We start from the raw sequence: 14,023 nt of genomic DNA, 5'->3' as shown, positions 1-14,023 counted from the left end.
TGATTTTCTATACTGAACATGTAAACAAATGACCTTAAACATCTCGCAAATCTGTGTGAATTGACAGTTTGACGATATCAAAGAAAAGCCGCTTCCTGTCTAAAGGCATAACTTACTCAAGTAAACACGTTCAACGAATGCATAAGGAATGGTTTTTATTGTCGGAACAAAGTCAATTCTCTGCTCGCTAATGCATTTATTATCCCCACGCTTTTTGAAAAAAAGGTGGGGATATTGTGGTTATCTCCGCCGTCCTTCCGTCTGTCTGTCTGTCCGTCCTGGCCACTATCTCCTCCTACACTAAAAGCACTAGAACCTTGAAACTTACACACATGGTAGCTATGAGCATATGTGCGACCCTGCACTATTTGGAATTTTGATCTGACCCCTGGGTCAAAAGTTATAGCGGTTGGGGTGGGCCGCGTCAGAAATTATCACTCATTTGTTTAGGTTATTTTACATTTACTTCTTTATTTCTACACCGATTCACTTCAAATTGATACTGGACCTCTCTTATGACAATACGGTCAATCTCAACCATGCATGGCCCCATTCCCAACCCTGGGGCGCCCCGCCCACATAGGCCACACCCACCAAAAATTTCCATTTACTATAATTTTTTCATTTCTACACGGATTCACTTCAAATTGATACTGAACTTTTGTTATGACATTAGGGTCAATCTCAACTATGCATGGCCCCAATCCCAACCCTGGGGCGCCCGCTTACATAGGCCACACCCACCAAAAAATTCCATTTACTATAATGTTTTCATTTCTACACGGATTCACTTCAAATTGATACTGAACTTCTCTTATGACATTAGGGTCAATCTCAACTATGCATGGCCCCATAACCAACCCTGGGGCCCCGCCCACATAGACCACACCCACCCAAAATTGCCTTTACTATAATTTCTTCATTTCTACACCGATTCACTTCAAATTGATATTGAACTTCTCTTATGACAATACAGTCAATCTCAACTATGCATGGCCCCATTACCAACCCTGGGGCGCCCCGCCCACATAGACCACACCCACCCAAAATTGCCTTTTACTATAATTTCTTCATTTCTACACCGATTCACTTCAAATTGATACTGAACCTCTCTTATGACAATACGGTCAATCTCAACTATGCATGGCCCCATTACCAACCCTGGGGCCCCGCCCACATAGACCACACCCGCCCAAAATTGCCTTTTACTATAATTTCTTCATTTCTACACCAATTCACTTCAAATTGATACTGAACTTCTCTTATGACAATACGGTCAATCTCAACTATGCATGGCACAATTACCAACCCTGGGGCGCCCTGCCCACATATGTCACACCCACCCGAAATTGCCTTTTACTATAACTTCTTCATTTCTACACCAATTCACTTCTAATTGATGATGAATTTCTCTTATGACAATACGGTCAATCTCAGCTATGCATGGCCCCATTACCAACCCTGGGGCACACCTAGGTCAAACATTCGGCGTGGGGATACGCGTCGGCCTCTGCCGCGCCATTTCTAGTTTTCTCTGTGTAGGTAGGTTATTCAATTGATTGCTAAAAGAAGGTGGTAACTATTGAGTTGATAGTTGCATTTAATATTCACAGTTGTATTCTTGTTGCGTCGACATTCAAAACAATGTTTACCAGTAATTATGGACCAAATCGGCAGAGTGACATTCACACATGTTAATCCCTTTTGTCAAAACACCGCAGACAGCAGTCTACACAATAGATCAGTAGACAAGCTTGGTGTGTTTTCATAACGTCAAACACTTAAAATCCAGTTCCACCCAGATGTCTTCTTTAATCAGTTTACATTACAATTACTGTTAAAATAGTTACTCAACTAAAATATCGTAACGATGAAGATTCGGCGTGTTCGATTTGAAATTATTTTGGAGGAAATATCAACTTATTCGCGATATAATTTTGTTAAAAAATACCAAAGAATCTTTTAACCGAAATCAACAAAATTCAATGTTCTCTGCGCTACAAAGTTTGTATAAAAAAATCAATACACGCACGCTTTGCAGGAGTATACCTTGACCTTGTACATTGCAGCATAATTTTCGCGCGCTTTTGTCGGGAAATATACATGATGATTGTATATTGGAAGCATTTGTAAACGTCGTGTTAACATTACAAATCGTAGTGTGTTTCGGATAACTTATTATTATTCTCATTTGGAAATTTTACGGAACATTTATTCTTGTGTTATATGTGTTATGATTTAAATATTAATTTGTCAAATGTCTTCTATTCATTCATATTGTAGACGTACCGTAAATCCACGAATATAATACGCCCTCGTGCATAATACGCACCCCCGAGTTTGTTCAAAATTTATAGGTAAAAATTGAAAATCCGAGTAAAATACGCACTAAAAAAATCAGTGTCCGAAATCGGCCATTTCCGAAAAAATGTGTCAATATATTTTTGTGTTGTGAAAATAGCAAATCAATTTGGTGTTGTCAACTATCTGTTACCCCGGTATATTGATCGGGATGTGTTATAGTGCTGTTGTTATGACAGTTGCATAATAAATATCTCTGTCTATTGTTTATATTACCATTGATTGTTACCGATAACACACGGGCCCCTTGCTGACATCCGGGTCAAGCAGTCATGATTACAAAAGAAAGAAGCAGAGACGCTGTTTTTTGTTTTCACATTTAATTCAATTTGACAATATTCGGGACGATGTTAATTATAATAATAATAAAGTAATCAGAAGACAAAATGGTTTACTTCCGTTTTTATAGTTGTCTAGATGAATTACTTTTTCTTTTTTTGAGTTACAAATTCGATACTTTAATATAACTTAAAATACAATTAAACCGCTCGTGTTTTTCATGATCTCTTTAATTAAAATACGCTGCTGTCATTAAGGCTAGTTTGGAATTAAAAAACAAATTAATTAATTATCACCTTTTAATTTAATTCGGCAATCGACAGACAGGTGTAATAGACTCAATTAGCATCATAAAACTAATTATTAAATTACCACTCTTTACTTCAGATATGGGAAATATGCGGTAGAAAGTTAAATAGTGGTCAGCTAAGAAATATTTATTTACGGGTATTGTCAGTTGTTGTTTTTTTTCATTTGCTAATCTCTTTATACGACTTAGCGTCCAGTTGCTATTTTGTAGGCAGACGACGATATTAACTGTGTATTCAAAGTATACAGTGTCTGCGCATGGATGACCCAATATTATCCTATAGCTCCTCCCGTTCTCACGTTTCATTCGACAACGTCATTTCATGTGTAAGCGAGCTCAATGTTGATTGGTCAGCTACCATGCGCACTTCAATAACAATAAGGTCAAGCAATGTCTCATAATCGGGTACAGACCGGGTTTCGTTTACTGTTCGAATTGCGAACACTTTCATTAAAACAAAGAGACAAATATAGAAAACCAGTCCGATATAAATGGCGGATGTTTTCAATGAAATTTTACTAGATTTTCACATTTTCACAAATAAGATTTTAATTGAGCCAAATTCTCAATATTTTCGCAAATGACTCAAATGGCGAACGACAGCGCGAGCCCTGTTGCAACCCTTTGATGTAATGGTGTAGTTCAAAATGGCTGCCGCGAAGCGAATAACAGCGATTAAGTTGAAAATTTGCACAGAAAATGTTTTGTTCTGCTCTAAACTCGTATATTATACGCACCCCCTACTTGAAGAAAAATTCGGCAGGTAAAAAAGTGCGTATTATATTCGTAGATTTACGGTACCTGTGAATTTAAAAACATAATTTTTATACGTATTAATTTTTTTTATACATGTACTACAGTATTTAAACAATTTATTATAACAATGTTTTAATTTTTGGCATGCCCAGTAGCACACTGCTTACGCGGCATTGGGCGGCGGTCACTGATAAGAACGGAAATTGTCTGTATTTACCGACTAGGCTAAAGTAATACACGGCGCGGGAATAAGCGAACGCGGCGTAACGCCGAGCGTTTTATCGAGTTCACCTCGCTCTCTCAACGCCGCATGAACACTCGCTAGCAGAAAAAACCCCGCGGAGGGAGCGCGTTTTTTTGGGAAAACGCGTGGAGTGTACTGTACATCAATTACACTTGGAGTGTGTTTATATTTTCATGTGTTTCCCCAACTGCCATGGATGCAATTAAATGTTTCTCTCAAAAACAGGCTTTCACGCTTTCACATAACGCTTTGCCCTTTTTTGACAAAACTGTGTGTTAAAATGCCCTTTTTGAATGTACTGCGCCATGACCTTATGCCATCCTGAGAAAAACACTATCATGTCAAAGGCATTTTGAAAGAGGCGTTTGTCGAACTGTTTATTTAGTGGTGTTTTGCTGTTGGGTGAGAAGTTGTGGCACTTTTCAGACTGTGGCATCATGTACTGATGTAGGATTTTTTTCAGTTATATCCCTTGTTTATATTTATAGCATACCAGGGTTTTCCCCAGGCCATTTAAGCGCCTCTTGCCGGGGCGCTTGAATTTCTAAATCAGAGTCCCCGGGGCGATTGAAATTTTCCGATCAGTGTATTTTTACAGTAAAAGAAAATGGAGAATATCAAGAAAATCAAGGTTTCTTTATCCGTGTATCAATTATTCCCTGTTTTAAAAGAGCACTTGGTACCTACTTTTGCATGTAATCGCCATAAACACCACATGGGGTCATAGATAATCCACTGATAGGAGATAGCATGACGCACGTATCGATTATTCTAGCCACATTACACAGTCATTTATGCTATTGATTATTCTAGCCACATTACACGGTCATTTCTGCTGGCAAGGATGTATCACAGGAAACTCTCAGGTAACTTCCCAGTCGTCAAACTGTGATGTTCATCGTCCAATCAGTTACGCGAATGCTAATGAGGGCGGGGTTAACTATCGACAATTATTTTTGATTGACGTCGGGCACGAAGTTTATCGCAGCTTGATTAGCAAGGAGTTGTACCATTCACGTAATATAAAACCGGTAACTAGAACAGTACATTAAAGACGGTTTCGGGCATCATCATCACACCTTTTTACTGTAAACAAGTGTTACTCATGACACATAATTAATACGAGAAATTAATTGCAAGTGGTAAGCAATTACTTACTTGTAGCAAGTAAGGATGTATTTTGTGCTGTATAAAAACATCAACATCATGTCAGGCGATTTACGCGTGTTCTGTGGGAAAAAAAAAGCCCTGATTGGACGATATTTCATTACATCTTTAAATAGTAACACATGCCAAAATTTATTTGATACTTAAGAAAATATGGCGAATTTTTTTTTTTAATTCTTGAGCACTTTTATCGTAAATATTTACCTGAATTTGCTTTAAAACTGGAATATACGGGATTATCGGGTAATGAGTAGCGACTGGAAAAGTAGTAAGTATGCAGTAATAGATAGAAGGTACCGTTGATACGGATATATTAAGGAATTGATCGAGACAGGATTATGCGCATCTATGCGGGAAAGGGTAAAATATAAATAAAGGGTAAAATATAAATAGTCACTTAAAATTTATTTGATACAATAGAAAAACGGCAAGGTTTGTGTTAAAAAATTAAATGAGAGCTTTTATCGTCAGTATTTACCAGAAAGTGATTTATAAAATCGGAATAAACAGGATTATCGGGTAATAAATAGAAACTTGAAAGTATACAGTAATAGAGTCGGGTTGAAACGGATGTATTGGGGACTCGTTCGAGTCGGGATTTTCCTATCTATGCGGAAAAGTTTTAAAACAATTAAACAATATATTATATACTTTTAAATGACTGGGGATTTTATTGAAGAGTCATAGCGCACCAAATGACGTCTTTTGACGCTGTTTTTATTTGAGTTATAACGCACCACAGAACGTCGATTGACACGTTAAATTAAAAAAAAATCAACGTCAGGAGCGGACGCTCCTCCTGAACTACCCTTATCAACCCGGGGCGCCTGACAAAATCCTGTGGAAAGCACTGCATACAATAGTATTTAGTCCCACATAGAACGTGACAAGAAAGCTATCAGGGAAACATCTAAAAAGAAAAAGTGCTGGTGATTCAAGTAACTGTGTTTGTTTTGGTATAAACACAGAAATATAGCAGACGATTTATTGTCTATAGGTTTAGCCTACATTAGTTCATACTAAATTTTTTCATAATTTTCCATAATTATTATTAAACAAGCAATAAACAATTATATGTTTTGTTCTTTTAAAATTAATAGTAATGACATAAATGTTTGCGATTATGTGTTAAGACAAAGTTTTTAAATGGTAAGAAGCAGATTATCTGAATTTTGTGTTAAGTGTCAACTAGACCCAAAGTGATGGTACGAAAACGCCAGGGAGCGAAACATTAAGCAGCTCTACACGCCACTATTGATAGAAAATCGTGTTGATTTTTATACAGAATAAAGTACCTGGTGGTTTATTATCTAAATCATACATCTCAGCTTCGCGTCAACCAAGGAATGTTTCGATTGCTTGTTTCGTATTTAACAAAAATGATCTGTCTAGTTGTGCGTATAAGATACAAAGTAGGCCCTACACCTTGATCTCAATACCGATTGGTCAATAATACGTGTAATGTATACTTTTTAGAAATAAAGCCAAATATGACACTTTATTCAACATGCTATTTGAAATATAAGAATCAAATATATTTTCTTCAATTTTATAAAATAAAATTTCATTTAAAAAAAATCCAGGATTTATTTATTCTCTGCATAACTACTTGCACTTCCTGTTAAAAAATAAGTGTCATATTTGATGAACTTTGTGGAAATTCAGTTAAATCTTGGATCACGCTATGATGACAATATTTTGGTTTGTATGTTTGACTGCGTATGAAGATTTTCTGCTTATTACCACAGACCTAAGTTGGTTATTTTGTCGTACAATTGCTTATTTCATGGTTGCTGTGACTTCTATTAATCATGTTGACAATCTACTATCTAGACTATACGTCTATAGTCTTTCTAGATTTTTTTACTCTGACGATCTAATGAATATTAATTCTTTATTAATAGGATTACACCATATGCATAAAGGATTTGCATTCAAGGATATGTGACTTCTTGTATAAAAACATAAGTTCTAGCTACTAAATCCTAAACAAACAAACAGAAAACAAAAAAAATATCTGAGGGTGAATTGTCCAGGGAGCAGGGATGAATTGTCTAGGGGGGTGAATTTTCTTCTGGGGATGAATTGTCTTGGGGGTGAATTGTCTCGCTTCCGTTCTCGCTAAGTATCCTCATGTCGTGTAATTTCGTGATAGAGAAATGCATTTGACCATTATATCAATAAACAACAGATTATATGATTAAACTTTCTTTACTGCAAAAATTAATGCAATTTCCTTTTATTCCTGGTAAGATGCAAGTTATAATTCCTGTTGTCCATAAACAAACGAAGGAAATTCCAAAGTCATGTTTCAAAACCCGTTAAAACGGCGTCCACGACATAGTACACAATTTCATGAACTCTGACCTACACATAGTTTAACACAAAAGAGGCACAGTATAAAAGGCCAAATAAAAGCTACTATTAGTTTTTTGTACACTATATATTAAGCAATTGAATGGGATGATTTTCATTGAGAAAAATATTTAAAAACTGTACCAACAGATCAATAACATGAAACTATTATAAATTGAATGTGAAATTAAATGTTAACAATGTTTGCAACTATGACCCTTTACAAATACCCAACAGTTTTTATTCTTCATGGTGAGCTGGTGAGGAACAGCAGGGGCAATAGAAATCACTGTGGCGCCGTGCAACCTTTGTATTTCTGCAATGAGGAATATGAACCCAATGCTTACAGGGCATACCCCACCTCATTCCAACACAGTGTGCCCACTTATATATAAAAAGAACCTATATGTTCTGCCCTGCTGGTGGTTTCCTTTGGCCACAGACGCAACATAACTCACTAGGGTTATCCACATCAGACTCACTGGATGAGGAGTTGTATATCCTAGTGGAGGTTGAAGCTTTAACACTCGTATGATCAGATAAATCCTGCCTAAAGGAGGAGCGTCGTTCTGTTGGAAAATATTGACCAATTAGAGCGCAAACTTTAAATGAGCGACGGCACCCGTAGGCAGTAAATGCCTTCATAAAAATCATGCAGGCGTCGTGAAGGGTTATTGCTATAAGTGCTTGGTTTTGAGTCAGTTTGTTGGCTTTGTTATACCTACCATTCTAAAGCCATAGAAAATAAATTCCTAGATTCTCATCCCCACCCGCCCCTCAAAAATCATTCCGCCCGAAAGTTTTTATGTCCCCCACTATAGTAGTGGGGGACATATTGTTTTTGCCCTGTCTGCTGGTCTGTTGGTTGGTTGGTCTGTTGGTTTGCGCCAACTTTAACATTTGCAATAACTTTGCAATATTGAAGATAGCAACTTGATATTTGGCATGCATATGTATCTCATGGAGCTGCACATTTTGAGTGGTGAAAGGTAAAGGTCAAGGTCATCCTTCAAGGTCAAAGGTCAAATATATGGGTCAAAATCGCTCATTTAATGTACACTTTTGCAATATTTCAATATTCAAGATAGCAACTTGATATTTGGCATGCATCAGGGTTCCCGCTGTCGATCGCCATTGGCGCCAATTGCGACAAAATACAAAATCTGGCGACAAAATTTCGTAAATGGCGATTTTAAAAAAATCGGCATTTTTCTGCGTTCATATTTTCTTAAAATGACAAAAGACGCTGTGTTTACCAGCCGCTTTACGGCAGTCGTAATACTATAGATTTCCATGGTGTAAGCGATACAGCTGTAATCAATGGAGCGTGGTGCTGACTGCCGACAACCGCAAAGTGGAATGTTATGGTGATAATTGCGATTATCTGGGGTGTTGTTGCAAGTTATCTTAATTGGTCGGCAGTTTTATTGCTTCAGAGATAAGGCAATATTGAAATATACCGACTTTGCGCTTAAATGTGAAGTGTTTGTCACAGTGTTCGAAGCAGATTCAAGACCGTTAAATTGACAACAATGACAATCAAAAAGGTAAGTATCGATTGTTTTTAGAAAAATCGGTGTAATTATAGAAAATAGTAAAACATTTTACATCTATTGGTTCTATTTAAACGGTGACATATTGCTGTTTCACTCGTCAAAATGGCAAGTTCAGAGTGTAAAACGACTTTTAGAAAGTGAACATTAGATGCTGCTTATTTTGAGACTCATTCAAAATGCAAACGTTCCCACCGCTATTATTCACCAGCTAACAAACAAAAACTAAACAAAGACAGTTGTTTATCAGAATTTCATTTCCTTCAATATGATTTCCAACACACAATCTATGCTGTGTGAACTCTTTATATCCTCAACACTTATCAATTCATTCACTACCGGATGTACCTTAAAAAAATCAGGTAAACATAGTTTAGCACATGGAAATCAATTTGACATTTGATATACACAAATGCTTATTTTATTTGACTGTTGTGTTAAGGGCTCTATGTAGTAGATCATATGCTAGCACACATTTATATTATTTATATACTTCACATTCATTGATTATTATTAGTATTATATTAATATTATATTTCCCTTTTTGTATTTTCAGAATACCATAAAGCTTCTGAAGCACCAAAACTGTGGCAACATATTCAGGCTGCTAAGAAGGTGTCAATCAACAAGAGTTACAACTGATTGAATGTGCCTTTATTTAATTAACAATGTTAAATGTGTTGTTATTATTAATACTACTGTTATTAAATCAATTCCTTTAACATACTGTAAATGCTCAGTTTTTGTTTGTATTATAATAACATGATCTTCATTGCCCAAATGTAGCCCCAGTGTGGCGACAACTTTTTAAATTTGGCGAAAGTAAGTGGCGACAACTTTTGAAAGCCCAGAGGGAACCCTGATGCATGTGTATCTCATGCAGCTGCACATTTTGAGTGGTGAAAGGCAGGGCTTTCCTTTGACCCGAGCTCCCGGGTTTTGACGCTTGAAAATTACAGAAGACCCCTTTTTGACTCTTGAGAAAATTGCGTCATGCGTCACATTTGACCCGGGGGAATATACCGACTTGCGTCAACGAGATCAAAAGTTGTTAAGACTAAGCGATAATTGGCTCGGGGGGAGTATCTCATTTAGTACACGCTAATCGTTAACGCCCGTTTCCAATCATCGAAGCACAAGTCCACCCAGTAGGCGGAGTTTGGTTAATTAAGAAATCTAGTATTGACCAATTAAGACACTGCTGGTTCGATGGCGCGTGTATTATCTTTCCATTATTTATCATAGCGTTTGTTATCAGCTGTTTGCGGAAAAGACTTGTATTAAACCCACCTAGTTGCAATAATCCAACTCCCAGCTATTGACCCTCTGAGCTGTACGTATGTACTCATAAAAGCTCAGAGCATTTAAGAAGAACTATAAATCCACCAAAACAGAATGGACTCATCTGCGTCAGTTTTAATAATATTCAATATAAAATAATAACATCCATATCCACAGAACACCGTAAAGCATATTTTGAGATATTTCCAGAGTATGTCAAAATGTATTTCCAAAGCTGAATGCACCCATCACTGTTTTACTTCATGATTGCTCAGTTCAAAGACGCGCGAAAGTTATGCTGGCATATGTACTGTCTACAACGTCAAATTACATGCTTTGCATCAAAGTTGCTAAAAATAACTATAGAACCAATATAATTGACCTTGTGGCAAAGTGACAATTTTTGCATGAGCTAATTGATTACAAAATACATGTAGGCGTAATAATTGACCGTTTGAGAAGGCATAGAAAACGGCATGTTTGTCGCACGTCTTCAGTGAAGATGGCACATGAAATAATTAAAGGGCGTCGGAATTTTTGATGGGATTAAATACGGAGGCACCTTTATCGGTGAGTAGAAATAATTTCCTTTTATAGTTTACCGATCTATATAGGCTATTGTGTTTAGGTTCCACCCGTATGTTGTTTTTTTTGTGATAGCCAGCGGAAATGTTGTTTTTTTTCACATTTTGTATTTCAGTGAGTGACTTTCCATCCCAGAATGTGCTGCGCAGGTTTCAGGACATGTGCAAGAGAAGAAAGTGATAGTTTGCTGGTTTTATGCTAGTTGTGTGTGTGTGTGTAGTCATAGTGTTGTTTTATTACCTTTTCTTTACTAGGGCACCCAAATGAGATCACTCTTTAAATGCATGAATGATTTATTTATTTGCTCAAATGATTGTTGGTTTGTAGAACATATGACATATTGTTTTGCTGTATACATGAAGTAAATGTTGTATTAGAATACATATTTTGTATGTAAACTTTGAGATTTTGTGTAGGACATATGACATATTGCTCTCTGAGATGTTGTGTAAGACATGATATGACATATTACTCTTTGAGTTGTTGTTTAGAACATATGACATATTACTCTGCTGTATACATGAAGTTAATGTTGTATTAGAATACATGTTTTGTATTTATTAATCATTGAAATATTGTGTTAAACAGTTTAAATGCATAGTGTTTTAATGACTGTACAATGTAAGAAATAAATGTTAACATACATGTATCTTTTAATTTGTTGCTTTTTATATATTATATCTCAGTAATTTGCTTAAATTGCAAAAAATCATTGACTCTCCTGCGTTATTATTAGGACTCTTAGAAGTTTGATTTTGACTCTTGAAAATATGGTCCCAAGAGTCCTTGACTCTTGAGATTTGAGGTCTAAGGAAAGCCCTGGGTGAAAGGTCAAGGTCAAGGTCATCCTTCAAGGTCAGAGGTCAAATATATGTGGCCGAAATCGCTCATTTTATGAGTACTTGTGCAATATTGAAGATAGCAACTTGATATTTGGCATGCATGTGTATCTCATGGAGCTGCACATTTTGAGTGGTGAAAGGTCAAGGTCAAGGTTATCCTTCAAGGTCAAATATATGGGTCAAAATTGCTCATGTAATGTCACTTCTGCAATATTGAAGCTAGCAATTTTATATTTGACATGCATGTGTATCTCATGGAGCTGCACATTTTGAGTGGTGAAGGGTCAAGGTCAAACGGCATATACGGGGACAAAGTGTTTCACAAACACATCTTGTTTATTTGACAAAAGTCTGTAAAAAAAATTCGAGCCGCAAAATACTGAGGACGAAAAGGCTGAAAGTAGGAAAATAGCGAAGTGCGAATCGGCAACTCAATGTCTTCGAGACGCTTATTGATTATTAAAGGCGCATGAGTTTCGTCTGAAAATTTAGTGATCAAGCGCGAACAACAACAAAATGTTTCTTATTTTGAGATGTAAAAAACGGCATTACAACCATACATGATTGGTACGGGGTGTCAAAATGTGCAGAAACTTTTAACTCTTGCGGACCTGTAGAAAACAATGAGTTCATGTGTGGTTCATATGATCAAGCCCCATCGTTGAAAGTTGACCACCCGAAAATTGTCTATGCCGTCGGACTTCTTTGAAATCATCCTTGAATTAAAAAAGAATCTTTTTTGTTTCGCAAGATCACAATGTCCGAACTTTTGTTGATCCGAAAAATGTGCCACAAATCATTTTGCTTGAACACATGGACAAAAACAAAAGAATCTGAAATTATTTATTTTTGTTCCCTGTCACTGTCCGTGCGTGTACAGTGGGACATGAAAACTATGAAACGATTGTGGTAGTTTTTTTTCACTGATACTTTTGCTGTAGTAAATTAGCTTCGCCAAACAGTTCTCATTACTGTAAAAATCATCACAATACCCGATTATGTTTACATATTGTACGTTTTATGGCCCCAGGGTACTGAAGACAGGGGTTTTCAGCACTGTCTGCGCCTCTGGAAAACGGAGGCACTCTCAAAGCAAACGGACCCGATCCCAAACCGAAATTATAAAAAAAATTCCCAATTTCCCCCCAATTTTTTTTTCTATTTTTTTTATTTTTTTTAAGAATAAAGTGTCTTATAACTTGTGTGACTAACCAGTGTTTGTTTTGGTCAAAAATATCTGCTATAAGGTTTTGACTGTTCAGTTCTTATCTCAGTGTGTAACTGTAACTGAAAAACAAAACTGCAGTACTTGAATGAACGTTGAACATGCCCAATATTGCATCTGTTTATATAATGAAGACAAAATAAGAAATAAAAACAAATTTATTTGTTAAACCACTGAATTATTTAAGCATGATAAATTCACAATTTTATCCCAAATGAGCCGTTTAATCGAAGCAAAAATTCCCAAAATGGCCAATTTTGTCGATAAAAAATTCCCAATTTGGTCAGACTCCTTTTCCCAAAATAGGCAGAAAAACCCCTGGAAGATTGGACCGGCCGTGAATCATTTGAGCGTGAATGACCAGTGTCACTATCAATCGATGATTTCAGTGGTTTATTGCAGTTTGTAGACATTGTCATACCAACCACACTAATCAGATCCTTCCTTGTACTCTAGCATGTCTCTACGATAAAATTGTGGCAAGTTACTTAAGAGACTGATTATGGCAACAGGGTTTAATCCTTGTGGAAATTGTGCTTTTTATGCAAAATATTCTCTAAACATGTTTTCATGGTGTAAAAACGCAATGATGAAATTACAATAAAATTAGAATTAAATTGCGTTTCCCAATTTCCACGTTCTTGGAAATATTATAAGGAATATATATATATAATATATATTATATATAGGAATATGTATATACATGTACCTATATATATATATATATATAGTCACTATGACACTAACAAAACAGAAGGCTCCGAGAATGTTTTTAACCCTAATGTCGAGGTTTATGAAGCAATCATAATGCATAATAGAAAATAGTATATGTTGAAATCTTACAATGATTAAGTAAATTATTAACTTAAATATTACTGGAATGTGTTAAATATTTTGCAATGTGATATAACAGCAGTCACAACTTCAATCTAAAAACAAACTGTAAAACATACAATAAAAAAATAAAATTTCATGGATCATTGACATGTGTTAATGGCCGAAAATATATAAAAAATTGTCTTAATTGTTGGCCTCCTTGAAATCTGTCCGGACTCCTAAATTTTT

At 36.1% G+C, this 14,023-nt stretch overlaps 2 protein-coding genes across 4 annotated transcripts in view; one reads left to right on the top strand and one right to left on the bottom strand.

The window, feature by feature from the left end:
- Nucleotides 1–6,557, bottom strand: part of LOC127875325 (atlastin-2-like) — a 45,590-nt gene extending 39,033 nt beyond the window's left edge. The window contains exon 1 of one of the 2 annotated variants that reach the window (XM_052420315.1): nt 6,413–6,557. In XM_052420315.1, coding sequence (XP_052276275.1) covers nt 6,413–6,440 — 28 coding nt within the window. In that variant the 5' untranslated portion in view covers nt 6,441–6,557. The remainder of the gene's footprint in view (nt 1–6,412) is intronic. The other variant, XM_052420314.1, reaches the window with a different exon arrangement.
- A 162-nt stretch (nt 6,558–6,719) lies between these two features.
- Nucleotides 6,720–14,023, top strand: part of LOC127875319 (BTB/POZ domain-containing protein 7-like) — a 36,328-nt gene continuing 29,024 nt past the window's right edge. The window contains exon 1 of one of the 2 annotated variants that reach the window (XM_052420299.1): nt 6,720–6,818. The gene's annotated coding sequence lies outside the window, so the exon portion shown is untranslated. Of the gene's footprint in view, nt 6,823–14,023 lie in introns of both variants that reach the window. The other variant, XM_052420298.1, reaches the window with a different exon arrangement.

The sequence above is a fragment of the Dreissena polymorpha genome, chromosome 3 (genome assembly GCF_020536995.1).
Source record: "Dreissena polymorpha isolate Duluth1 chromosome 3, UMN_Dpol_1.0, whole genome shotgun sequence".
In the NCBI taxonomy this organism is placed as follows: Eukaryota; Metazoa; Mollusca; class Bivalvia; order Myida; family Dreissenidae; genus Dreissena; species Dreissena polymorpha.
Note: the sequence above shows the minus strand (reverse complement) of the source record. Positions and strands in the feature narration are given on the sequence as shown.